Source organism: Micromys minutus (assembly GCF_963924665.1).
Source record: "Micromys minutus genome assembly, chromosome: 18".
In the NCBI taxonomy this organism is placed as follows: domain Eukaryota; kingdom Metazoa; phylum Chordata; class Mammalia; order Rodentia; family Muridae; genus Micromys; species Micromys minutus.
The window spans coordinates 38611789-38639634 of record NC_137953.1 but is presented as its reverse complement, the minus strand read 5'-3'; the positions used below and the strand labels follow the sequence as shown (position 1 = coordinate 38639634).

The window sequence follows — 27846 nt, the reverse complement described above, 5'->3', positions numbered from 1 at the left end:
CAGTTCGTTCCTTCTCCATACCTGCTCCTAACTACCCCTCTTTTCCACACCTTGGCCCATCTGGGGCTAGGTCTAGAGAAACAGGATTCTCTTCAGAAATGGTAGATCTCCTCTCCATCTCCCTCACCAAAGTCTAGTCCAATATTCAAGTGTCCCAGGGTGTTTCGACGCAGAATTTCCCATCCACGGTGGCTACTGCTGCTTAGGGATGTAGTCCTGGATAAAGGAGGTGTTTGGAGACCCACAGAACCTCTAACTAAAGTCCCAGTCTCAGTCCCAGAAGGCTGTTTCTCAGATAGTTGTTCTTGTACTTCCTCCTTGTCTGAAGATTTGAAAGCTTCCACATATCGAAGTACTCGATAAGGATTCTGCTCTTGGTGGTGTTCAACCCTGGGAAGAAACAGAAAGTACTCATTAGAGGATGGGAAAGATAGGTCATAGAAGCAGAGATGAGCATGGAGCAAATGAGATATTAATAAATAAAAAGAGGGACAAGAACTGAAGCAAGAAGAACATCTAGAATAGATGGGGCAGAAGAGACTGGACTGAAAGTTAACCTGAGAACAGGTCAGAGAACTAAGGAAGTCAGCTCTGTGGAGTTATGGAATACAATATTTGCTATATGTGGCAATATGACAGAGGGGGAAAAGAGAGAGAGAGAGAGAGAGAGAGAGAGAGAGAGAGAGAGAGAGAGAGAGAGACAGAGACAGAGACAGAGACAGAGACACAGAGAGAGACAGAGAGAGACAGAGAGAGAGAGACAGAGAGAGACAGAGAGGAACAGAGAGAGGTCAAAGAGTCATGAGCTTTATGGTATCCAATTCAAGAAGTACCAGTGAGGGCTGAGGACAGCCATGTCAGGATATAAGAATAGAATTGGCTATGAACAGGCAAGGTCAAACCATATTGGAAATGAGAATAAGGAAGTAACATGACTAAACATGAGTAAAGCAAATGGGACAACCCATATCCACACCTGAGTACTTACATGTCTATGCATACCTTTTCACACACCACTGCCTTGTAGTAAACACAGTTTGCTATTGTTTTTTAACCCTCCAACAACATGTCACCTCTTCCCCTCTCTCAATACCAGACTAATGCAATCTCATAACATTTCCTGGTTGTACTCACTCTCAGAAACTCCATCTGCAGGTTTTACATACATACTGTTACTCACCGTAAGAACCAGCGGTCTCCCAGGCCATATTCATAACCACAGATACCAGAGCGAGGCCACAGGAAACGAGGCATTTTCCTCTCCAGCATCACTGTGGTGGCTACAATCTGTGGGGATATCAGTAGCAAAAGATCTCAGAAAGAGCCAAGAGAAGCACAAAAAATACCAAGACTATCAACAAAGGAAACAAAAACCCAACCTGTTCAAAGAAGACCCTGAAGACTAGTTGTAAGGACCACTATTCATCTAGATCTAAGCTTGTTCTACAACTATGCTAGCCTGTCTATCTTATTAAAACAGGACAGAGGATATTTTTGTTATTAATAGAACAGTGAGTTGTACCTTATTATTCATATTTACAAAAAGTGACTCATTTCAAACTAATGTGACTCCCCCTCCCCCACCACAGGAAAACCACAGATCAATGACACTGAGTTAAATATAATTATTAAATAGGATCTGTATGATATCAGGAATGAAATGAGGCAACTCCAGTTCAGGGCCTTCCTAACAAATTAAAAGTCCATATCTTGAGAAGAAAAAGGTTTGATTAATGTCTCTCTACTTGGCAAGGACATTCCAGTAGCATGTCCCATGTTCTGTCCTTTGTCCTGGCCTCATTAGTTAGCTAGATGAAACAGACATCGAGCTTATCAAATGTGCCTGTGACACAAAGCTGGGAGGGAGACTTAATCTGTGGGGTGACAAAAGCAATATAAAATGATTTCACCAAACTGGAATGCTACTTAACAGAGAAAAATGTGGAGTACTACCCTTACGCTTAAGGAGTTTAGCTCATTGCTGTGTTAAATCTGAGTGTTACAGTAACTTTGCACTTAGAGTGGGACAGTTGTACACCTGTTTGAAAAACTGACTGAATCTTACATGTGATTGACAGTAAGTAGTATGTCTTCCATAGAAGAAGCCTATTCTGGGACTTGACTGCTTCCACTGTACCAGAAACTACCCTAGCAGCAAAAGGATCATGAACAGACTGTGTGGTCAAGATGACTACGGGACAGAAGACTGTCAATGCAAGGAGCCATCAATTCCTAAAATAGCCAGCTCTTGATGGCACGCCCTTGTCCATCTTTCATCCCTCATTGTTTTCCCTTCCCTTGGTCTCTGGGTTTTGACAGGTTCTCTTCCACCTGAGGACTTTGAATCATGTTACTCTCGCCCTCCTGGGTAGCTAGCTGTTCTGCTTTTCTCTGAAATGGATACTCATGGTTCTTCCTCACTTAACCATTGTGTTACACCAGAGGAGCCTTTTTTTTTTTCATCTAGATTATCACCTAGTCACTTTCAGGTAACTGGTTAGAGTCAATGGGGTTTCAGAGTTAGTGATGCTACTGCCTCCACTATCCAGCTTTTGACTTTTTCTTAAATTAAAAAAAAAATAAGTCTTTCATCTAAGCTTTTTTACAATCTCACGGAAATTAGAATTATTTTTTGGGGGGGTCAAATCTGCTTTGAACTTGATTTCTTTTTTTTTTTTTTTTGAGGACTTTGGAATTCAACTTCCAATCTTGGACATGCTAGGCAAACAGCTACTATCCAGGCACATCTCTAGTCTAAAGTTGTTTTTCTATAGCGTGCCTGGTTATACAATGTCAGAAGAGTCTTGAATGGAACTTGAGTCTTGAGTGCAACTTAAATGGGACCATTAGAATTGTACAAAGCAGTATGCTCCAGACGTCCCCATTCTCTCAGATGGCTGGAATGTCTTGGAAGACGTTTTATCAATATAATGGGAGTGATCTACCTTAGAAGAGGGAGTCAGGTTGGACTGGAACATAGAAAGTGATGGAATGTGTTAGGTAGAGACTGAGTTCTAAACAAATATGCAAATGTAGGCTGAGTTTCTAAACTCCCCAGTTATGAAGATTAGCTCATCCACCTCAGCTCTTTAAAAAATACTGCTTAGGGCTGATTTTTTTCCTTTTGTGCTCATCTCACCTTGGTCAATATAAACCCTGACTTGAATCCTATCTGGTTCAGCTAGCTAGTCCTACCCATCTTTAGCGTCGGTTATAAATATTACTCCTTTGATAAGAGAATTTCCTAACTTTCTACTTAAATCCCCCAGTTCCATCTCTTCTTAGCAGAGTGCACATCTCTGTATCAATTTCACATCCATGAGTGTTCAGCCACCCATGAAGTGATTTTCTTGGTGTCCATATTTTATGTAGCTTGGCACTTCAACTGGAGCATAGAGTGTGTCTCTTGTGTTTGTGATTGTGTCCCAGATCCTAAACATGTAATAGGCTTTTGAGGACCATGGCTTACATACCCACTGTATAGTTATCTGAAGGGTAAATGGTGGTTATATTCAAATATTTATATAGTACTTATGGGGAAGGATATGTGCTTTCTGATACACAGAAGGGAAAAGTCTGAGGCTTAAGAATAGAATTGTAGCAAAATAGGTTTTAGTTCATTTCAACATGAATGCTTCCAATAATAAACTTTTCACAATATAGAAAATTTCTATTCTCTGAAACCTTACTCAAATATACAAGATAATAAGGTCATAATTAGACTAAAGAATATGCTGAATGACTCTCACACCAATACATAATTATGCTGAGAAGCAGCTCAATTATTTCGTAGCAGTATTTGGAATGAAGCTCCTAACTCTAGTATTTGATTAGCTTATTGTGATACAAAGAAAAGATATAATAGGGATTTAGGGATTTATACAATCCAATAGAAGAAAAAGTCTAAATTTAAGAGCTATATTACACAAAAACAAAATGTTCTTGTTCCCTGTGGATTCAGAGACTAGTAGATCTGCTTTTTCCTGTAATAAATGGCCAGACTCTGTGCTCACATTCCTCATTGTATCATGCTTCTGTTCCTTTACCAATTCACACATACTTCAGGTTTCTATAAATGTCACTGAAATGATAGCATCTTGGGGCTCTTCTGTGACTCTGTTCAGAGTGGCTCACAGTGGACACTATTCTATTATATTGTAACTCTATTGTAATGTTTCACTCCAGTTTCTGCCCCTCTTCAGGACCAACACTAATAAATGTACCTGTGCTCTCCAGAGCTCGTCCCTCTCCTGGGCCACTCGCCAGTGAGTGTCCCCCATCATGGCAATGAACAAGTTGAGCATGAGCAGTGTGGCGATAATGGCAAAAGCAAAATAGGTGAGGTGGTACATGAAGGGCAGATCCACGCTGTAATTGGCCGGACCGTCAATGATGGTGAGGAACAGCTCAAAGGTGCTGAACATTGCTGTAGGGTAGTCGGAGAATTCGCCCAGACCCTCTGGATCCTCTGTCTGAAAAATGATATAGAAGGCTGCTCCGCCCAGGAAGATGCAGTTAGGGAATTAAATTGTCATGGTAAGTAAGGTCTTGGTAACCATTAGTTCCACTTCTGATCTACATATATCCATCAGTTTAAACACATGTACAGACTACCATACATAAACAATGCAATTCTCTTAGAGTCAGCTAATCCCAAGAATCCTGACAAATCCGCTGTTCTGGATAATGATAACACTCAGCCATTTATCGAAATGGATTATCAGTGTACGTATATGCATAGTAAGTTGCCTAACAGATTATTTGTTTAGGAAAAACAAATATTTGAAAGGTAAGTCATTTAAAAGAATGTATTGTATCGAGAATGATTTCAAAGAACAGCACACATGATAAGGATAAAAGAAGAGTCTTAATCTTCATGACGTCTACATAACTATCCATTACTCTGGGACTTGCTAGGCTAGCTTTGACCATCGCAAAATGTTATCTCTGACTAATGTATAGCCTACCAGATGAAAGGTGATCCTGGATCCTTGCAACACTAGACATTATTTCCCTCTGTATAGGACACTGAAACCTATGGCATGGTGATCTCAAGCCCATATAGAGTTTGTATGAACTACAAGCTTCCTTAAGTAAAATCAGAAGCACGGCAAGTGCACAAGCAGTGACCGTTTAGTGAGTCAATGGTATAATATTTAGGAAACAACCCTGTTGCTGGTTCTCCTAAGAGCAGGCTGCATATGACTGAGTAAAAAGATTTGGGTTAGAGAGAGGAATAAACCTTACATTATGCCTCATAGGATAGAATATTCCAGACAGACAGACTGCCAGTGTGATTTTTTCACACTCAAAATCTTAGTGTTTTTTTATTTTTGATGTATCATTTTACGGGAAACCTCACCGAACAGAGAAATCTTTAGAGATAATAATAAGGTTCTGTAATGATCACTTTTCTTGTACACCCTTTTCACTAATGGGTGACTTGTTATAGACACGAAAGACTTAGGATTGCAGGTCTTTTATGAATCAGGCCTCAGCCTTCTGCCCACATATATGAACTTTCTTTTAACCACCTGTGCCCCCTTTGTTCTCACTGCTGGCTCTTTCTTCCTGTGCTGAACTTTCTCTGTTACTCGTCACTCCCCACTGTCTCTATTTGTCCCCATTCTCTCAGTCTTTCTTTGGTTGGACTTGTCTTTGTCTGGACTCTGCCATGGCCCATGTTCTCCAAACTCATTCTGAACCTCCATTTTACAACTGTTTCCTTTCAGCAATAGTTTAAGTGACTACATACAGCAAGCGAACGCTTCCTGTCTGATTGCTTGACTTCTATTCCTCTTTCTTAACTGAAAATATTGCAGGGTGTAACATGGCATTATTCCTATTTGCATACTGCTTTAAAAGATCTACAACTGTTCAGTGCTCCATGCCTCTTCTTCTGGAATATTCCTAGGGACTTGCAGCATGGGTAGCTGACATTAATAGCTCAGAACTCACAAGTCTACCTTCTAGGGCAACCTGGGTGGTCTTTTTCTTGGGGCAATGGTGTGTTTTATTGACATAGCAAATGACAATAATGAAATCAAGTGAACATGCGAACTGGGAAAAGAGTCAATTTCCCTGAAGAGCTGCATCTAACAGTCTAGAAATAGTGATGGTACCTGAGGCAAATCCCATGATGACCATAGCCATTAGCCAGCAGAAGCGCAGTAGGTCTCCAAAAATCATCTACATGAAACAAAAAGAGGAAGAAAGGTGAATGTCTCTGGGCAGCTGTTGCTAACAGATCTAAATGTCCCTGTGATGCCCCCATCCCTGCTCTGAGTAACACTTTCTCTTTGCTACCACTCCATCTCTGAAGGTTCTGTATTGAATCAGAGAGACTTTTGGGAAAGCACTGACCTTCTGAATCATGATTGTGAAGGGGCCCAGCATCTGGAATCCTCGGGCGAAGTACATGACACTACACCAGCCCAGCACTAGAGCCATGGATATGGGCACCACCTCCCCATTCACATTGGTAAGCCTCATCACCATAGTCAGTAGCACAAGGGAGGCATACGTGATGCTGGAGTAAGAGCAGAAAGCAAAAAGTGAGGTATGAGCCCTTAATATTCTGGTTCTATTGATTCATGATGGCGAGTTGGCTGATAGCCACACATTCAGGCCATGTTTTAACAGCTAAAACACACTTCTAGAGATACAAATCCACTAGGCAGAAATCCCTAGAGTGTAACTTGATATTTAAGTCTCAGAGACTGAACTGGAGACCTGCAGCATTATAGTTATAGAAATCATGGCCTACGAGAAAAAGACACTTACATGATGACATGGAATGGACCCCCAAGAACTGTTTGTCCAAAGTACCGAGAAGCACCAACTCTGAAGATGTCTGGGATCTAGGGAAAGATGACAAAGCAAAAAAAAAAAAAAAAAAAAAAAAAAAAAAAAAAAAAACCATCAGCTGCAATTTAGTCTGGGACCTACCAGTAGGAGGATTGCCTTAACCCAGACCCCTTGCTTCTCACCTCTAGGAGTAGAATGACCACAGCCCCAATGACTGTCACCAGCTCCCCCACCAGCCGGACCTTATCCTGGTAAGTCACATATGCTTCCTATGGAAGGAAATCAAAACAAGGAACATTTCCTAATGTAAAGCATTGCATGTCATGGAATTAGAACAGTTGGATCCTTTCCATTATAGTCTACCATTCTATCTCATTCTCTTGAATGCTGGAATTGCAGGCAAAAATGAACATGCCCAGTAGTTTGGCCATTTTATTGCTATGCAATGTCATCTCAGTTGCTCAATATATATTAGAAATTATTACTCACAGCTTATGTGAAGGAGGCAGTACAAGAAAACCTTGGATACCTACCTCATGTCCTGGTTGCAGAGTTAACCAGGATGAAAGTTATAATGGGGTGAAAAAGCTTCTCCCAGTCTTACACACATCCTGACAGCTTTAGACCATAGACACTAATGGCAAGGTCAGATTGGGCTACACTGTGAATCTTGTCTGAGGAAGTAGCAAAATAAAATAAAACAACAAAGTATGCCAAGTGAATAAGAAAGTTCAGGAAATGATGATGATGGTTTCTGCCATGGAAAGAATCCAACTGTTCCCATCTCATTGTGGTTCCCTCTCCATTTTAAGAGATCATAAACATATTTCAGAATTCAGAGGCCACTATAGGCTCCAAACTTATTAGCTCCAATGAGGCCTTAAAGCATTTAAGGCATCTGAACTTAAGGGTTCTCATTTGTAAGACTGAAACTCTAACTTCTGGAGATGTTGTAGATTGTAGTAGGTGGTGCAGCTAGGGTGTACTTTAAACAAACAAAAATGCCATAGAAGTATTTGTTGTAGTTTTACTATGACTTAGTAATACCGATTAGGGTAGAAATGGGTGAACACATGGGTTTTAGTTTTCTGGAAGGGCTCTGATTATTCTGAGAAGTCAAGACCGTTCTGGGGTCAAGGTTAGATGAAGACTGTCTGACTATAACGTCATGAAGATGTGGCGATGGAATTCTTCATTCGTGATCCTTACCTAGTTAGAAGTCATGGCCTCACTTAACAAGAAAAGAAAGCTTTCTGGAAAAAAATTATGTACAATTTCAATGTTGAATTATATGTCTAACCCTGGGAAACGGAAGTAGCTTTGGGGCTGCTCCAGAGTTTCTTGTTTGCTGGTCATGTGATGTCTTTGCTTATTTTGTCTTTTGTCCTAGCAACGATATGAGCTCACTTTCTTCTCTACTGAGATCCAGTTCACAAAGATGCTCTTTTACTTATTTATCAACCCCCATAGTAGCATCTACCTCTTGCTCTTCCATGCCAATTCATTCTAAGAGCTTAGATAAGTAGAGGAATAAACTGTAAACACATCAACTGAGAAATAACATTAAGTACATGAAATTAGACAAGTGAATTTGTTCCTGCATAAAAATTTCAAATTCTTTAAAATACTTTGTATCTTAGTAAGTGGGTCTGGACCTGCTATTCTCAATCTTCCTAATGTTGCAACCCTTTAATATTCTCCCTTGTGTTCTTGTGACTCCCAGCCATAAAATTATCTCTCTAGCTGTTTCATAACTGTACTTTTTTGCTACTGTTATAAATTGTAATGTAAATGTATCTTATGCAGGATATCTGCTATGTAACCTCAAGGGGTCATGACCCACATAGGTCGAGAACCTCTGATCTAGACTATGTCATCAAATTTTTCTTTTACTCTTTCCACAGAGAGAGACAGGAATGATTCTAAAAGCTTGTGATCCCAGAAACTTTGAGGTCAACAGCAGAAGGACCGTGAATACAAGGCCAAATTCCAGCAACCAGGAGGTGGAGTTGAAAGGGTTGGGAGTTTAAACCCATTGTTTGACTATGTAACAAATCTGAGTCCTTCTTGGTTAATCTGAAACCTTGTTTGAAAGAAAGAAGGTGGGAGAACGTAAACACTGCTTAGAAGGCAGGAGGATGGCTTTGTTGGGTATAAATGGGAGGAGAAGCCCTTGGTTCTGTGAAGGTTAGATGCCCCAGTGTAGGCAAGTGACAGGGGAGAAAGGCAGAAGGGGGTGGGCAGGTGGGTGAGGAAGCACCCTTATAGAAGCAGAGGAAGGGAGATGGGATTGGAGGTTTCCAGAGGATAAACTGGAAAACGTGATAACATTTGAAATGTAAATTTTAAAAAAATCAATAAAAGGAATAAAATTAACAAAAAAAAAAAAAGGAGAGAGAGAGAGAGAGAGAGAGAGAGAGAGAGAGAGAGAGAGAGAGAGAGAGAGAGAGAGAGAGAGAGCTCTGGGATCAAGAGTTCCCCTAGCGGCCAGTGTAGCAATAACAAGATTTACAGAAAAACGGATCCAATCTCTCTGGTTCTCTCCACCCCAACTGCAGCAACTCCTCTTTTCCTATTAATCAGATTTCTTTTAATATGGAGGCATTCCCTTGCACAAATTGAGTAGTCAGATTGGCATCCAGGGACTGCAAACATTTGCTTGTGATCCAGGGTGTCCTTTTTCTAAGGGTCCTGTCTCTTAAACCTGACTGCAGAATGTTGGGTATTTTGTGAGCCCACTAAACAACATAAAGGGCTTTTCTTGTTGTCTTTTTTAAAAATATATTTTCCGTGTATGTGTGTGTGTGTGTGTGTTTGAAATATGTCATAATTGTACTAGGCACTTAAGGCATTGGCCTTTGATTGTATTGATTGTATTGTTTTATTACTGACATAATTTTTTTCCATCTAGAATGAGTATCTTTATGATATAATGAAAATGGTAGTGCTTTAAACACCAGAAGAGACTTTGAATTTCAATGATCCATCTCTAATGAATCAGGAAGTGATTAAAATTCCCCTTAACTAATATCCTAAGCTTTCTCAGAATTAGGCCCAAATAAATAATAAATTTGCCTTTTGAAGTTTTAAAATTTTGTTCTTTAGGGGCTGTTCTGTCTAAATTAAACATCTGATTCATGCTTCTTTAGATCTGTGGTTCTTAAAACAAGGTTTGGGGATCACGGTTCTGTTTGGAAATCTGTGTTTAAGTTAGCACAGGCACACAGCCTGAGCTCCTGTTTGCCCAGCCACCCGGCTCTTCCATGCTTCACTGTCTTTCATTTAGCAGGGCCCAATGTCTTCAGGTGAATACATGGCTGTCAATCATCTTGTTTACCCTCCATCCCTGGATCCTAGTTTCCTCCAAGTTCCAAGACTAATCTTTTGGAAATGTGAACATTATCCCATGACTTCTGTTTTTTGTCTTTCCTAGCTGTCCAATGCCTTCAGGATAAAAACACAGATGGTATTAGAGAGTGTTCCCTAAACACTTCTCAGAGGAGAAAGTCACTAACTCCTGTTTGAAAGCTCTTAACAAATGGAGACAGAGGCAGGGCCTCCTCTGAAGAAAAGGTAGAACCTGACTGAGAAACCTGGACTGAGAAATGTCTTGGGAAGACGAGTAGGCCAGGGTATAATTGCTATTTTGTTTCATTTGGCTCTAGTTCTGTTTTTTATCTGTCTGCCCCGTCTGCTGTCTTTCTGTATGTCCATGCATTTATTTATAGCTGATGTTTTCTGTTTGTTTACTTGGTTTGTTTGTTTGTTTGTTTGTTTGTTTGTTTGAGACAAGTTCTTACCATTTAGCCCATGGGTAGCCTGGAACACATTGGATAGAGCAGGCTGGCCTCAGATTCAAGGGTGATCCTTCTGTGTCTACTACCTGAATGCTGGAATCCTAGGTGTATGCCACTGAACACAGCAATGGTGGCTCCTGATCTACACTATTGCTTGATTTTTGATATCTATGTATATGTGTTCTTTTAAGTAGAAGTGTTCACTGTAAGATAAGGATCAAATCTAAAGCTTAGATTAACTCTTAATTACAAAACTCATTACTCTGACCTCTCTATTCCTTGAGTTTTTACGCTCTATGTACTCTGCAGACACATTAAGCAATGGAGTTGCATTAACCAGCCCTTAAAGCAGAATATACTCTTTGCTTAAGAAAACTCTGCCACCACGTCTGTCTAGTTCACTCTTCTTTATGCTTCAGGATTCAGGCTCGGCCAACATTTGCCAGGGTTTTCTTTTCATGCCTTTCTTCAACTAGCTCAGATCCATCCCTGTGGGTACCTACTGAACTCTGATTATGGGCCTTACCTAGAGCACTGACATGTTTGAATACTTGTCTCTTAGAGCATCCTGAGGACATCAGTTTCTGACTCTTACCATTTACACACTGTTTACAACATTGTGAGAAATTATTCATTTAGCAAAAAGCAAAGGAAGGGGGTTGTGTGATGTGTTTATAAAAAGATAGGGAGGGCATATATATGTTCTATGAATACATGGTGAGGTGTGGGGTTAGGGTGTGCCTCTGGTAGGCCCATGTTAAGGCATTCCTCTCGCTGAGGGACCAGTCACTCATACTTTACTGAACTATTCTTTATGAGCTGACTGTTCTAGATAGAATGCTCAGGAGAGGGCAGAGTAAAGTCTGAGACACCCATGAGCGGGAAGAGCTAGGTGTACATCCTCTAGAAAAAGTCTGAGAGTACTGACCACTGTAAATCACACAAACAAGTTGAAAAATCGAGTTCAGACTTTTGATTTTGTTCTTCAAACCACAGACCTAAAAAGGGCCTTGCCTGTCAAAGGATTTTTTTTGTTTCTATACATTGAACAGAATTTCCTAAACAGTACTGTCCACAAGAATTAACTTGTGGATTTTTAACACAACACAGATGGGTAGCAGAAACTCAGGATAGTTTATGTCAACTATTGTTTTTCTTCAAAAAAATCTAAAGAATTTTATGGTATGCATCCCGAGGTAAGGACTGCTTGCTGGCTATAGCAAAGTAGAATCCTATTTGCAGAAAACATTTCCTTCTCAGAATTTATGATCCAGGATTTTATTTACATGTGTGTGTGCGTATGTGTGTGTGTGTGTGTGTGTGTGTGTGTGTGCATGTGCGCAGGAAGACAGTGAGGGGCTGTGGAAGCTGCAGAGAAGCATCTCTTCCTGGAAGTTGTAGATGGAAGAGGGGAATAAACTGGTAAGTGGGAATGTTTTTCTCAAAAAAACTGATTGAGAAACATTTTCCTTCTTCCAAGAAATCATTAAGTAAGAGTAGCCACTCCCCTGTGGATTGTTTTTGTGAAGCTTGAACCCCCTTCTTTGTTTTCCTCTGTTCTGGTATGTTTAGTTTGATACGGTAGGGTGGGTATCTCTCGATGTAGCTCTGGCAATCTTGGCTCACCCTGGCAAGTGCTGGCAGGTGTCACTTCCCTTTGCCCTTTCTATGCATAGCCCAATGTCTTTGCTTGCCATTCTAAATTCTAGATAGAAATCACACATATATGGTTATGTTGCTGTTACAGAACCCAGAACCTCTAGTCATCTTCATTTGCTTTTAGCTTTGAACATCAAGTATGTAAAAACATGGAACTTACAGATAAAATTAAATTAAAAAAAAAAGTCGTATGTCTATCTAAAGAACTGCAGGAATTAGGCCAAGAAGGTCAAACTCCATTCCAGTGTTTTCATAAGTGGATAAAGATAGAGTGAGGAAGGAAAGGAGGGAAGAAGGGAGAGAGAGGGGGGAAGAGAAAGACAGACAGATAGACAGACAGACAGACAGACAGACAGACAGAAAGAGATATTCGGGATAATAAAGACTCCATGTAGCACAAAAATTCTACCCAACACAGTTTTCTTGCCCTTCCTCCCACACAATTTCATAAAACCCCGTATTGTTTCTGAGCCCTCCAGAGATGGCTTTGGGATCAATAACCCCCTCATTTTCTTAGGGTTCTGGGAACACCGAGTTGAACCAATTCTACACCTTGGTCTGAGAACAATTACTTATTCCCAAAGAAGTGCAATTTACTTTATATCTAATAGGCTAAGAACATAAGATAATAGCTATAATTGTGAAAACTGGAAAATAGTGAGTTGCTCAGCAGCGGGGAGCAGAAGATATTCCATATCTGATACCCTTTTTCCCCACTTAGGGTATGATCATCTTGCAAGGGTTTCTATATAAAAGGTGACAGTGGTGGACCACAGCTAGGTCAAAGCCTTGGAACACTGAGTTGTCATGTAATGCATATACAATGAAAAATGACTAGGATATAGCATATGACTCTTGAGGGAGAAATCACCTGTCTCTATATTTATAATTCAAGGTTCTAAAGTGATGGACACTTGAAGTCTAACATCTACACTGCCATCGCTGACTAAATGTCCTTGTCAAAGCACTTAGTACTTCTTAGCATTGTAGCTGACACTGTTTCAAGGGGCTCATTATATTTATTAGAGGAATATTAAATAACATGATGCTTTGTTGTACAGAAATTCATCTAAAGAGTCACACCATCTTCACCCTGGTATCTTATTTAAAATGCAACATCTTGACCCTACTCCAGCTTTCCTGCTAGAAACTTCAGCTTGGGTCTCCAAAGCTTGACAAGTGTATCCAGGGTGCACATAGTAAGGACCCAGTAGAGGTTATTTTTGTCTCCCAGTCTCCTTGTTTCTCACATTTCCTTTTCTTGGCTTTAATTGGGATGTTTGTTCCATGGGGAGCTGATTAGAAGCCCTGAACAGGGATTGCACAGAATTGGAGATCAGATGGGTGTTAGGGAACTATAGTGCCCTGGGTTATCTAGAACTTACTAGAGAGGAGAGCATACGGAATCATTACATTTACTGTGCCAACAGGATGATTTCAAATGGATAGGAAACAATGTGTAATTCTTGGAATTGTCTTTCCTTTCACTGCCTGCATCCATCACAAAGAAATGATGATTTTACATTAAGTCTCCTGATGCCTACTCTTCACACCACCTCCCCATGAAATCACTATGCCAAGTCACCATATTCACTTGCTTGGTGTACTATAATAGGCACCTGATCGGTATCTCCACAGCTTCTTCGTAGTCTGTTTTGCATCCCGGCACACCATTTAGCATGAGAACTTTTATTAATGTTCATCATTATATCCAGGTAGGATGGTACAAGGCTCTATTCATAGCACTCAGGAGGCTGAGACAAGAGGCCTGCCAAGAGTTTGAGGCAGGTCTAGCCCATGTAGAAAGTAGCACTCCACTCTGGCCAGACTAATTTCATCTTTAAAATTCTGAAGATTCTACAACTTTGAAGAAGATTAACTCTGAATGTGGCGCAGAGTACCCTAAATCATTTGGGAAGGTTGTGCCTCCTGAGCTTCATCTGTGGTTCAGAAATCTTTTTCTAGACATTGGAGAGGAATCTCCTTCCTGAGGCTCTGTTTATATACATTCTTTTTTGCCTAAAGTTCCGTATGCTGTCTATCTTACCACTGTGCCCATTTTCTTACTCCTGGTGAAGGTTTTATGATAAATAATTTGCAATAAAACCTATATTCACATGCTAATTTGGTTACTGTACAACATTTTATACATTTTTAAGCAAGAATGCTAGCTTTATTGTGGTTTTTATGGATCACGATTGTTGAATTTCTAATATCTACACTTGTATTAAGCATTAGTTTTTTGTGAATAGAGTATTAAAATGTTTCTTTTTTTATTTTTACATTTTTTTATTTTGTTATTTTATGTGTATGGCTGTTTTTCCTACATGTATGTCTGTGCACCAGGTGAATGTTTGGTGTTTTTAGAGAGCAAAAGGTGTCAGATTTCCCAGAACTAGATTTAAAGATGTTTGTAAGCTGTTCATGTGGGTGCTGGGAATTGAATGAAGTCCTCTGGAAGAGCAACCAGTGCTCTTAATCACCGAACCATTTCTTCAATTCCAACCTTCTAGGATTTTGTATGCGAGTGCTCATCCCCTTAACTTTTCTCAGAAAAAATCCAATTAAAATAAGAGAGAGAGAATAAAATGTTTCTAAGAAAAAAGAGAAACAGCAAAGAGCTTGACAGAATCTTTTCTAGAAGATGAGGATAGATAGATAAAAGATAGGTAGGTAGATAGGTGCATACACACATACATACACACATATACCTCCTACATACAGAGGTACATCGATAGATACATAGATATATAGATATCTCACTATATAGCCCAGGCTAGACTACTATCCTCTCTATAAAATCAAACAGGTCATTTTAGTGATGGGTTCAGGGCATGAATAACCCTGCCCAGTTGTAATCACAGGTATAAGTCAATACTCAGATGGCAAATGGCCCACTAAAAATCCAAGTGATCCTGTAATGAGAGAGTTAGAAACAAACCTGCAGGATGGAATCGGGTAGCTCTCATTCCTGGTTGAATATTAGTCACTCGAGTTCTTTTAAAATACCAAGACTAGGGCTCTACCTCATATATTCTCAATTTTTAGGTCTGGTTTGTAGCACAAGGATGAGTTTCTTTTTTTTTTTTTAACTAGCTTCTCAAGTCTTTACTATGTAGTCTTGTTTAAATTACACAGATCTAGAAAGTGATGAGATTTATTACTGGCCACACAACTATTTAATTTCAGAGTTAGTTTTAAAATCTAAGGAATCTGGCTCCCAGGCCTTGAACTTCTCAATTACTTGAAAACTCTATGGTTGACCAATAAAACACATAATCCCCCTGAAATCTCTAACTCTGAGTGAATATCAATTAAATTCACCCTTATATGGCTCAGTTTTTATGTACTTTGTGCTGCTTCATGCAAATAGAAGAATTTCCCCTTTTCCTTCCAAATGTCTAGCATATATATATGTCTCATAAAATCCCACAACTGAAACTAGAATTTTCTTTAAGGTCCAGGAGCCCAGTGGTTTCCACAGACCATAAAATATTAACCAAAGCAGTTCCAGAGTGCCCCAAAGCTCTGGGTTCCTAGTGCTATATCATTGACTGTTAAAGTTATTTATTTAAGCAAATATAAATTCATTTATTTAATCAATAGCCTCCTGGATTAACTAATGGGTTAACATCTGAATTCAAGTCTAGGCAGCATATTTTTATACCTTTGCATTTCTGAGACTTTCAAATAATAAAGGAGTAGAAAAAAAGAGAATTTTTTTATGTGACATCAGAATATTCTAAATATGTTGAAAAGTACAGGATCTCCTCATGTTATCTAAATTGACTTAGAACCAGAATATTCTAGAAACTTAGGGCTAATGCTTAAAAGATTAACCAAAGAATAAGGACTATTCATTGATGTTCTTTGCCAACTAAATCTTTTATTACTGTATCCTTGACCTTCTTACTTCTTGTTCCAATGCAAAGGAAAGAGTATTTAATAAGAGTCCTCTATTTTGTCCAGGATAACCAACTGAAGCAAAAATAAAGGGACTAAAGGTGTTAAGGAGAAAGAAAGAAGGATGGCTAGGGCATTTCGCTATTATTATGCTATATTCAGTCTTGAGGCAAAGAAAAAAATAACCTTTTAAACATAATTTCGACTATCTGGGTCAAAAAATATGTTTATACATAATTCATCTTGCCCCAGTGAGAAAAACACACAAGGGACTTACTCTTATTTAATTGCTCATCATTACCAAAATGCAGATAGGGTGGAAACTCATCTGCACTGCCAGTGTGTAATCTCTGTGTAAGTGTGAGACAAAAGTTAAGTAAAAACATCTGGGAGGACTCAGGACCAAAAATAATAGAAAAGCCCATCTACTCTCAGCTTGTTCTTGGTTATATATTTTTTCTCTATTACTAGTTATTTCCCTCAACCCCCCAATTACCATTAGTGCATCTCTCCTTTCCCAGCTGGCCTTTTGCCTATATTTGGTCTAAACTTTCATGCCCAGATGGAGCTACAAGAAGAAAAGTCTTCTAAGCACTTGTGTCACCTTCTGACCTGCTGGTGAAGTCATGTTTTATGTTGTACTTAGTGTCAAAATAATCTCTCTCCCTCTCCCTCTTCATTCTTCTCTTTCTTAATTATCTGTCTGTCTGTCTCTCATTTCCTCCATCCTCTCTTCTTGTCTTTTTCAGAAAAACTTTTATAGTTGAATAATAAGCCATACTGAAGTCATGTTAATTATAAATGTATCATATATATATATATATATATATATATATATATATATATATATATATATATATATATAATGTGATACATGTAGTAAAACCATAAATATAACTCATTTATTTTATATGTACACTTTGTATACATACAAATATAAGTTTATGTGTAGAAAAAAAGTAAATAAGTAAAAGTAAATAAAAATATATAAAAAGAATAGAAATAGGAAAGGTGGAATACATTTATATAATTTGGGGTTCTTGTCTCTGTGTACTACTTTTATCTAACCCAACAAATTCAAGATTTTGCTTCTTGATTACTGAAAATTTATCTCCTCCTTAGACAAAACCACCCTCTTTCTTTATCCATGTTGAATTCTTCCTATGACTAGTTTTGCTATGGACCATAAATCTCCAGAAATCAGCTCTTGGTTTGCATAATTATTTTTTTTTAATTTTTGTCCACATCTCTTTATTCTTTTGAAGAATATTTTTAAGCACTTAGTGTTTCATTAATAAAACCCTCAAATGTTCTACTGGTTGACTACATGTGTCCAAAGCTACTTATCAGAATCTATTGTCTTTGTTACAACAAAATAATTTGTTCTTTTGATATTAATTTTAATCTATCTATATTAATTTAACCTTTACTTGTCCATCTTTACCACACCAGATCTCTGTAGGACATTATAAAATGGCAGGCCCTACAGAGGTGATTCACACTCAACTGCTGCCCATTTTGAACATCTTTCTGTACAGTATCCAGCATAGACATAGATAACCCATTATAAAGAGAAACTCATTTCCACAAATGAACAAGATTGGTAATACAAAACCTTAAATTTTTTGTGTGAGATAATCTGTAGCTTCCTGCACAAACACTTTTGCTGATGAGGCTCCATCTATGGCCCCTATCTCCGGTTTGATTCCTAAGTTACTAATAAGATGTGGCAACTTCCTGGGCCTATTAACAGTGTCTTTTTCTGGAAAGCATCAGTATGGTCTTGAGACAACATCATCATCCCATATCACCATTCCCTTTCCTCCCTTTGAAGAAAAATTACCTGTAGTGGTTTCTGCTCCATGATAGTGTTATCTCTAACGTGTGTACGGTTGGTATCACGGAACTTAAGGGGACGGTAAACACAGCATGTGGTGAAGCAGATCATGTAAAGAATGTACAGAACACCCAGGAGGCAGAAATAGGGTTGTCCATATTTCTTCCATTTCAGACTCACCAGCTCCTTCACTGGGGTCTGTTCTAGAATCTGTCGAGCCTGTCAAAAAGAAAGTACAATGTAGAATGAAGAACATGAGCAACATTGAGTTTTGCGCTGCATTCCAGGTGATGAGGCAGCAACCATCATCTGGTCAGTCATTTCCTTGATAGGCAATTAGTAATTTCTATTATATGCTAGGCTTTGTGCTAGTGCTACGGTAGCATTACAGAAGTAAACTCAGTGTATACAACAACATTGAGGCTATAATAGGTGAGTCGTTGTTAGGTGACTGAACTACGGTAGGAAGGTCTGAGAAGCCATGGTCCATTTGCACATAAGATGTGGTTGGGACCATGATAGATTCTTCTGAAATCAGTGGACAGAAATTACATGGGAGAAATAAATGATAATAAAGATCACTGTGCAGATAGATGCACTATAGATTTCACAGTAGGGAATTCGATTTATTTTTTCTGAATGCAATAGAAAGCAATTGGGAACTCCTAGCAAGAAATAGTCCAATTTGCATCAGAAGTATCCTTAGATTGGGGAAAAGCAATATAAGAGATGGCAGAATGGATGGTGCTCTGAGAGATATAAAGGAGATGCAAAGGAGATAAGACAATGGATGAGACAAAGTATCTAAAAAGAAGCAAATTCAAAGGAAGACAGACAGGATTAGGTAAGAAAAAAAATCCCTTGAAGGTGGAGGGAGGAAGATAGTTTCCAGATATGCTTAATAATCCAGGGCAGAGTGTTGAAGGAGCCCACAGTCAGAGAATCTATTTTTGCCATAAAATAGAAAACAATCTTATTTTAAAGATGGTACTAAGAGTATCAGTTCCTAGAATTATAAATTGAAGCAAGATGTTTGGTGTACTTGTTACAGGTTTTATAAAACCTATAAAAGAATGCAAGTAATTAATACCTGATATAAAAGAGCAAGGGAGAGATTGAGGAAATGGTTCAATTTGAGACACATCCCATTGTAAAGAGCCAACCGTGGACACTATTAATGATACTCTTCTATGCGCACAGACAGGAGACTAATATAACTCTCCTCTTAGAGGCTTCATTCAGTTGCAAATGAAAACAGATGCAGAGACCCCCAAACACTGGAGGGAGCTTGGGGAATCTTGTGGAAAGGTCAGGGATAGAAGGGAGTAAGCCAGAGGTATTAAGGACACCACAAGAAAGAGCAACAGAGTCAACTAACCTGGGCCCATGGAGGCTCATAGAGACTGAACCACCAACCGAAGATTATGCATGGTTGGAACTAGAAGCCCTACATATAAGTAACAGATGTATAGCATGGTCTCCATGTGTGTTCCCTATCAAATTGAGAGAGGACTGACTCAAACTGTTGGCTCCTTTTGTATCCTGCTCCCTTAGCTGGTTCTGCCTTGTCTGGTATCAAGGGTGAAGAATAAGCCTAGTTCTGCTGTGACTTACATGTCAGGGCAGGACTTATATGGGGAGTGAAGAAATAGGAGGGTGAAAAGGGGACTGGGGCATGTGGGTGGGACTGGGAGGAGAGGGGGGCCTGCAATCAGTGTATAAAATGAATGAATGAATGAATGAATGAATGAATGAATGGGGAAAAAGAAATAAACTCTGAGGTTTAGATGTAAAACGAAAGGAAGAAAGGAAGGAAGAGAGGAAGGAAGGAAGAGCAAAGTGTGGTGGTTGAATCTACATAGTAGGGAGAAAGTTTGTCCTCCTAAGAAAACCTGCTCAAACTTTAGGTGTTTCTAAGATTGCTCCAGAATCATTCAAACTGGCTGTTCAGTTTTCTGCTGCTCATTAGTTATAAAAATCTTTCATGTATTGTGATTCTGTGAGTTCTTAGGAAATTGTTATACAGCAGATAGTCAACAGAATCTGTTTGCCATTATCTATAGGTTCCTGAAAGACGGAGCTATGTTCTCCACTCTAGTCTCTTCCTTTCTCGATGTCATTCGGTCTGCTATGTTTGAACTGTCTTTACGTTGTTCCGTGCCTGGAGAATTGTATGTCATACTCTTAGGGATTTGTCATTTAGTTTTGGATCTTTTGTTTTTCCCATTCTCAGTGATATACAACTCCTGGTGTGAGGGTGGGTATGGGGGTACACTTCCCTCTGGAGGCTCCTTCACCTTTCTGCCCTGGATTGTCAAGCATGTCTGGAAAGTCTTCCTCCACCCTCAAATGAATTTTTTTCAAATATGGCTAATCCTTCCTGCATAATTTGAATCTGCCTCTCCCTACTTTTCAGATGTCTCTTCATCTCATCTATCACCTTCTCCCCTGTGTATCTTACTCTATATATTTTATCACATCTATCCAAATCGTTCCCACTTCCATTTTTCTGCCCCATATACTCGGTGTGTACTGCAGCATGGTACAGATCAAACTCTACTGCAGTTTTTGAGAACATCAATCCAAAAATGAAGTAATAGGTTGAAAGGATATGTAATTTTGCCTCTGTCTATCTCTTTGGTTTCTGGCATATTGTCTGTGACAAAGTAGACACTCATCTGCTGAATGAAGGAATGAAGGAATGAAGGAATGAAAGAAGGAAGGAAGTGACTTGAAGTTAGAAATTTATTTTATTTGAAAAATTAGAGTGAGATATGTAAAGAGAGAGACTAAAGTCAAGCAGAAGAGAGGTTGTCTCAAAGATAAATGTTGGAAGACATTTGCACCTATAGGAACTATTTTCTCCTAGAAACTGTTCTCTATTATAAATCTCTGAAGTATTTTGAGATCAAAGTGTCTCCACAGATGGAAAAGCAACATCTCAACATGTCTTTCTTCACATGAAGTTTCTGGATTTGTTATGATATTTATACCTCTTTCTTTTTGGAGGAAACCACAAGCTCCAGAAAGGACAATTCTTCACCCCAGGAGTCAATCTCTGTGAGGTCATAAAGGGTGGATGTTAGGGGCCCACATGACCACTGGATGTGCTTCCGTTTCTGCATCAGGTGTTGAAACATCTGGTGAAGTAAGAGATTTGAATGGTTAGTGTGTTCAGAGATGATCTGGAGAACATCCATGGACTAAGAATTTGCCCATGCCAGTGATAAGAAAGGCCATTAAGGAGAAACCTTAGCAATGGGTTCTCACCACAGTGTTGCCTTCCACCCCAGCCAACTTAAAGGGGGTGAGTCCTTGGTTGTTGGGCACAAGTTCCAGGGACTTCAGGTGGTCTCCCCCATCATAGGACAGTAGCAGGTTATACATCTGGCAGGCAAAGGTTTTGTTGGGCTGCAGGACGAGTATGTGTAGGACTGTATTTCCTGGGGAAGGCAGAGGCTGCCATGTGACCATAGTACTAGAGTTGGTGAAGATTTCATCCTCTATCCTAAGGTCCTCTCCCTTCTTCCCTCCCTCCCTCCCTTCCCTCCCCCTCCCTCCCTCCTTCTCTGTCTCTGTCTGTCTTATTTCTCTTTCTGTCCCCCCCCTCTCTCTCTCATGCACGCATGTGCACATGCACATAGCCACACCCCCATCTCCCTCTCAACATCCAAGAATCCCTCCTCATCCCAGTTCTTACCCAGGGAATCCTGGGCCCGGATGTCAGCTCCATGCTCAATGAGCAGCCTAACAATCTCCTCACTACCCACGCAGGCAGCAAAGGACAGAGGGTGCTCTCCTGTGGACACAAAGAAATCCATAGCCGTAGACAGCATGATCAGATGATGAGAAGGACTTTTATCCTCCAGACTCACAACTGCTTCCTCCTCCCACACCTCAGCTGGTGGTTTGGGATCACTTGCCCAGCACAACCCAACAAAAAATACTCAATGGAGTGTTGTGGAGGGATTGGCTTTGGCCTCTGGTTTTAAGATCTAAATCCTAGAAAGATTAACTTCTCGAAACTTCTCAAAAGGTGAAAACAAGGAAAAGCCCTTTCATAGCTCACCCCCCCCCCCCCCGCCCACCCAGCTTTCTACCTCTACCTAAGCCTGCCCCTGGATCTCACCATAGTAGATGAGGTTGTCAGAACTTCGGTGGAAGGCAGAACCTGTTGCTCTGGCGGAGGCACTGGCCTCTCGGGCTAGCAGGGCACGGACCAAGTTCACATTCTGGTTCATGACTGCAATGTGCAGTGCAGTCTGACCTGGCCAAAAGGAAACTGTGAGCAACAGTTCTGCCTAGAAGATAACACCCCAGCACTTTATACAAATGTTCCAAGACAGCTCTTCAGACAAATTTCTGCTGTAAACTGGAGAATAGTCAGGAACTAAGGCTAGTTAATCCCTCAGACTCCTGGAAAAATAGCTCTATACTTCCATTATTTAGAGGTTGCTATACATATAATCAGACAAGAGAGAGAGAGGGATGGGGGAGGGAGGGAGGGAGAGAGGGAGGGAGGGAGAAAGAGAGAGAGAGAGAGAGAGAGAGAGAGAGAGAGAGAGAGAGAGAGAGAGAGAGATTCAAGGAAGGGGGAGAGGAGAGAGAGAGAGTGAAAGATAGAGGGAGAGTGAGAGAGAACAATCGAGAAATGGTCTGAGAGACTCTGAGAAGACTAAAAAGAAATAGAAAAAACTAAAAGTGAGCCATGGGAGCTAAAACCCAAGGTGCAGGATCTTCTGTTTGCATCAACACACGAGGACCCTCCACCACTTCCTGAGCCTATTCTACACAGACATAGCTTAGAAATGGTGGATCAGCTACCCATGTTTATTTAGCTTTTAGCTATTGTGAGGCCTCCTCACCTACAAACGGCTCACACAGTGTGGACTCCGTGACCAAGTGTGGAGCAACATCCATCAGCATTACAGCAGCGTCCAGGTTGTCATAGAGGGCTGCTACATGCAGTGCCGTCTCCCCCAAAGCTCCTGCAACGGGATAAGCCAAGGATACCAAACACTTTCAATTTCCCTTCAAGAGGGTCTTAGCTCCAGAAGCTTCTCAATAGTCTCTTCACATAGCCGTCTCCAAACATACTTAGTCTATCCCACTAATTCTAATCTCACCTCTTTGTCGGAAGTCACAGTTTTGGTCATGTTGAAGTCTCTTAAGTGTGCACATATCATTTTCCTTGGCTGCTCTGAGCAGTGGTGACTCCCTAATACTGGAAGAAGATTAGAAGTCCATTAGTAACCATCAAAGACAAACCATGGTCAGAGGAGGCAGAAACATTCTCTAATATGGCCATGACATTCACAGTACGAAATAGTAAATGAACTTTGTCTCTCTTGAGTTATTTATTAGACTCAAGGGTTAAGATGACATTAGCACAAGAGCTTATTTTAAGGTTCCTCAGATTTTCCTTGCTGTCTCTCTCATATTAATTTCTCCCATAAAATGAAGGCTTGTGTGTAGCCCGAGTCCTAGCTATAAGTTAATCGGTAGATGGGACAGTTCATCATACGTCTGAAGACACTGAACTTATACATATGCCGCAAATTATTCTAGCTGGATTTAACCTGAAAGCGTGTTGCCTGTGGCATATCTTTCATAGTACCAGAAAGTACTATGCAAGCTGCCAATGAACAAAAGCAACCAATAGTCCTATCCAGCTGTTGACATCTATGAGCCACAAAGCTGATCAGAATGGTGAGGCATCTCTGCAGGTGCAATAGTGACATTCCTATCTTTGTACTAATCAACATCTGTCTAATTGAACTTAAGGTCCAATAAACAGTGCCAAACACATAGCCAAGTATATGGGGACTGGTGAGGATATGAATCTTAGAAAAGGACCTACTCATCCAAGTGTTAAGGGAAGGATGAAGAGAGTGGGGGGACATATGGCCCATGGAAGTGCGGCAAGGCCTGGGGGCAAGGGAGATGCCTCTGGGGGGTCCATATTGGGAATCCCCTTTCCCGTGAGGGACCAGCCACACAATGGTATAGTACAGAATAGAGTTTATTCAGGTCATGGGAGAGTTAAGAGGGCAGTAGAGGCAGAGAGAGAGAGAGAGAGAGAGAGAGAGAGAGAGAGAGAGAGAGAGAGAGAAGTAGAGGAGTAGAGGCCGGCCATGAGCACATGGGAGAGAGGGGGGAAGGGAAAGGGAAGAGGAGGGGTAGGGGTGGGAGAGCAAGGCTGCAAGAGCACAAGAGCAAGAGAGAGAGGAGGGGTCATGCAGCTTCTTTTATAGTGTCAGGTCACTGGGGAGGAGCATACCTGGCCACTGCTGGGTAATTGAGGGGGGTATACCTGGTTGTTCCTAGGTAACTGAGGGGTGAGGTTTACAGAATCCCAACACCAAGACCATCAGAAAGCACAGACATTCACATTATGATTCATAACAGTAGCAAAATTATAGTTACAATGTAGCAATGAAATAAATTTATGAGGAGAGGTAACTATAAAATGAGAAACTTCTGAAATGGTCACAGCATCAGGAAAGTTGAGAACCACTACCCTAACTCGTTCCCTTGCCAATTTTGTGTCAAACCCTTTTTTATTTTTTGAAATAACCCACTAATACCAATTAATACTAAAAAAAGCAAAAAGAAGAAGAAGAAGAAGAGGACCTACTACCTCTTTGCTAGACCAGTATAATTCTTAACAATATTCTAATACTAGTCCCTATACCCACAGTTATGTATAGCTCTCAATCATTAATGAAGCTTCTCTTTACAGCAAATGAAGACTGTCACAGAAATCCACAACTGGACACCATGAAGATTTCAATGGAACATGGGGATTCAAGCTTCAGTGCATACATCTTCAACACACTCTGTGATCTTCAATACACTTTGTGTATGCTCGTTTTAGGCACTATTAGAAAGTGTGGCTTGTTGGAGTAGGTGTGGCCTTGTTGGAATAAGTGTGTCACCATGGGTGTGGGTTTTAAGACCCTCATTCAAGTTGCCTGGAAGCCAGTATTCTGCTAGCAGTCTTCAGATGAAGATGTAGAACTCTCAGGTCCTCCTGAGATGCCTATCTGGATTCTGTTATGTTCCTACCTTGATGACAATAGACTGAACCTCTGATCCTGTAAGACAGCCCCAATAAAATGTTGTCCTTATAAGAGTTGCATTTGTCTTGGTGTCTGCTCACAGCAATAAAACACTGACTAAGAATCACTCTTTCTCAGGAACATCACAGAAGAGAAGACAGACAGATTGTACTAGCATGATGACTAGAAAGTATGCTCTTAGACTGTGTCTCCTAGAAATGGCTGCCTAAACAAGATCTGAACAGCAACAGGGTCAATAGACATACTAACTTGGAGTGAAGAAAATATCAGAGTCTCGCCCATAGATGAACTATAGGAAACTGATGACTGCTGAGAGGGAGAAATATCATGTCCCAGAGTTGATTTCCATAACTGTTTAATACAAAGTGGTCCACATTGAAGTTATTTACACACTAACATTGAAAGTATACTCAGCATGTTATATTCATATTTGAACATACATGTGCGTGTGTAAAACCATCAAAGAAAAAGAGGCCATCAGTTTGAGGGGAGTATGGAACATAGGAAGAGCCAGAGGAAAGAAAGGAAAGAGAAAAGGTGATGTAATTATATTTTAACTAAACATACAAAATTAAAAATTTAATTAATGAAACCAACCAGAAAGGATAGTTTTTAAGGAAGGAGATCCCAAAGCCTGCAGTGGGTTTTAGAAATTTATAAAGGGCCTCATACCTGGTGGGCTTTATTTAAACCAAAAAAAAAAAAAAAAAAAAAAAAAGGCCATGAGCCTAAAAGATAGACAAGGAAGAGAAGGAAATTGAAGGAGGATGGGAGGGGGGTGGAGGAAGAAGAGTTAAAGGAGTAAGAGGAGGGGAAGGAGATATTCCTGTCAGTTCTCCAGGCTCCTGGCCAGCTAGACCTGTTCTCTGTAGTCAACATGAGTTTGGAGACCAGACACTCAAATGACTCTAACTAGATTTAGACCTTAAAAATTCTGTGAAACTCATAACCTAGACTTAATAGCTGTTAAAATCTGAGTCCTAGATTCTTACATTTGTTCCCCCACTCAAGTTCTAACCATTACTTTGGGTTGTTTAAATGCACTTCTCAGCTGGGAATAGAGTGTTTAGGGTTACTACAGGCCACGCCTTCCTCCAATACTTAACCTTTAAGCCTAAAACTCTAGATACTTTGTTTTCAACCAACGTGAATTGAGCTCTGGTCTTCTCAGCTGGTTGAGATGGTTCTCTTACAAACACCCCTGAGTTAATCTCTGATTTTGACTTTGCCTGCATCTAAATGGAATAGGAGGTAAAGCTAAAGCCAGCCTTCCTAGACAATGTAATTTGGGCTCCCAGGGCAAATATTAAGTCGAGCAATTTGTTTGACATAGGGAAAGCAGAAGAGAGAGCTTTTGGTTATTTCTCCTTGATTTTCCCAAGTCCCCAATTTTTCTCTTCCAGTGTGCCTTGAGGCAATTGGGAGGAGCAAAGTGGAACTTTATAGTTAAAGATAACATTTATTCCACATAAGGCTCCCAGAAGGAAAAAAATGAGCCAGAGGTCAGACCCTGCCCTATTTTGCCTAAGGTCTTGGTCCCAGTTGAGTCTTGTGCATCTGACCAGCTCATTGTGGTTAAGGTTAGATTCCAGAGTTTACCCTTTATGTTGAGGCTACTATATAAAGCTCTTGTCTAATCTAACCCTTGACCCGTCTACAACTTTGCTGATGAAAGTCCAGAAACCAAATGAACTGAACGTCTACCCTAGTCTAGCTCTAATGCAAGGCATGGAGAAGCAGAAATTCCCATTTCATAACATAGGGTGGAGCTTTGTGAATAAACTGAGTACTCAGACAGTGGAAGGACTCAGTACAAATGGTAAGTGCAAGACTCCTTCACAATTATTAACACTTTCAAGCAAGTCAAACTGAACACCGAAGGAAGCACAAGGTGCTTCTGAGCCCTGGCAGACATCTGTCATTGTCTCATTCCATGTTCCAGCCAGCTCTCAAGGGGAAGCAAATTCCACAAAATGATGCAGAAGCTCACTGAGGGAGGATCTCTGGTCCCTTGCCTGGACAGCTTTTCCTATTTCAGGGTCAGAGTTCAGTCATAGCACAGTCTCTCCGGAGATGAATCAGCAAGCTTACACTAAAGGCTTCTAGTTATCTCAGTGATCACAGGCAAGCACCAGAGTTAAGTAGAACTGGAGTTAGCACTCCAGTCTCACCTGAGCTAATCACCTGCAGGCATTACACAAACAAGTAAACAAACAAAACCCTCTCTTCCCCTGCCCAGGTAATCAACTGTCATTCTTCCTGGTGACAACTTATGATCCCTCTTTGCTCCTCAAGTCTTCTAAACAAAAGCTCCTTCAAAACCTGCAAGGTTCACCTGGAAGGTTCCCTTCCCCCACAAAAGCTACCCCTCAGCAATCTTCCCCACTAACCCACCTCCACGGAACCCTTTGCTACTTCTTTCCTTGAGGCAGGACAGGAAGTTTAACTCTCAGCTTTCATTCTGACTTCTTTATCCCCATTCAAGGTCTCCAAGTATACAAACCTATACTAGCTGGCGTAATGTGCCACCTAGGCTGGAAAGGGTGAACACAGGCAAAAGCCTGGCATTGAGTTTTGAGTATTTTCTCAGGGACTATACACGAATGGATTTAAGAACCTGCGCAGTGGAGTGGGCACCCTGAAGAACCTACCGTTTCTGCTGTAGCATGTGAAGCTGATCCACGCGCTGGTTCCAGTCTTGTTCTCTGACCCACCAGTTGAGAAGTTTCTGAAATTGGATCCAAGGCCTTTTTGCCCCCAT

At 40.4% G+C, this 27846-nt stretch overlaps 1 protein-coding gene across 1 annotated transcript; it reads right to left on the bottom strand.

The window, feature by feature from the left end:
• Positions 1-92: 92 nt before the first annotated feature.
• Positions 93-27846, bottom strand: TRPV5 (transient receptor potential cation channel subfamily V member 5; the record flags this gene model as incomplete). Its single annotated transcript, XM_080932074.1, has 15 exons — positions 93-390; positions 1181-1287; positions 4224-4492; positions 6123-6189; positions 6364-6529; positions 6784-6860; positions 6990-7076; positions 18010-18222; positions 20997-21143; positions 21274-21446; positions 21704-21802; positions 22133-22270; positions 22869-22991; positions 23130-23227; positions 27737-27846. The coding sequence occupies 15 exons, from the start codon at positions 27844-27846 to the stop codon at positions 93-95; spliced, it is 2172 nt and encodes a 723-aa protein (XP_080788200.1).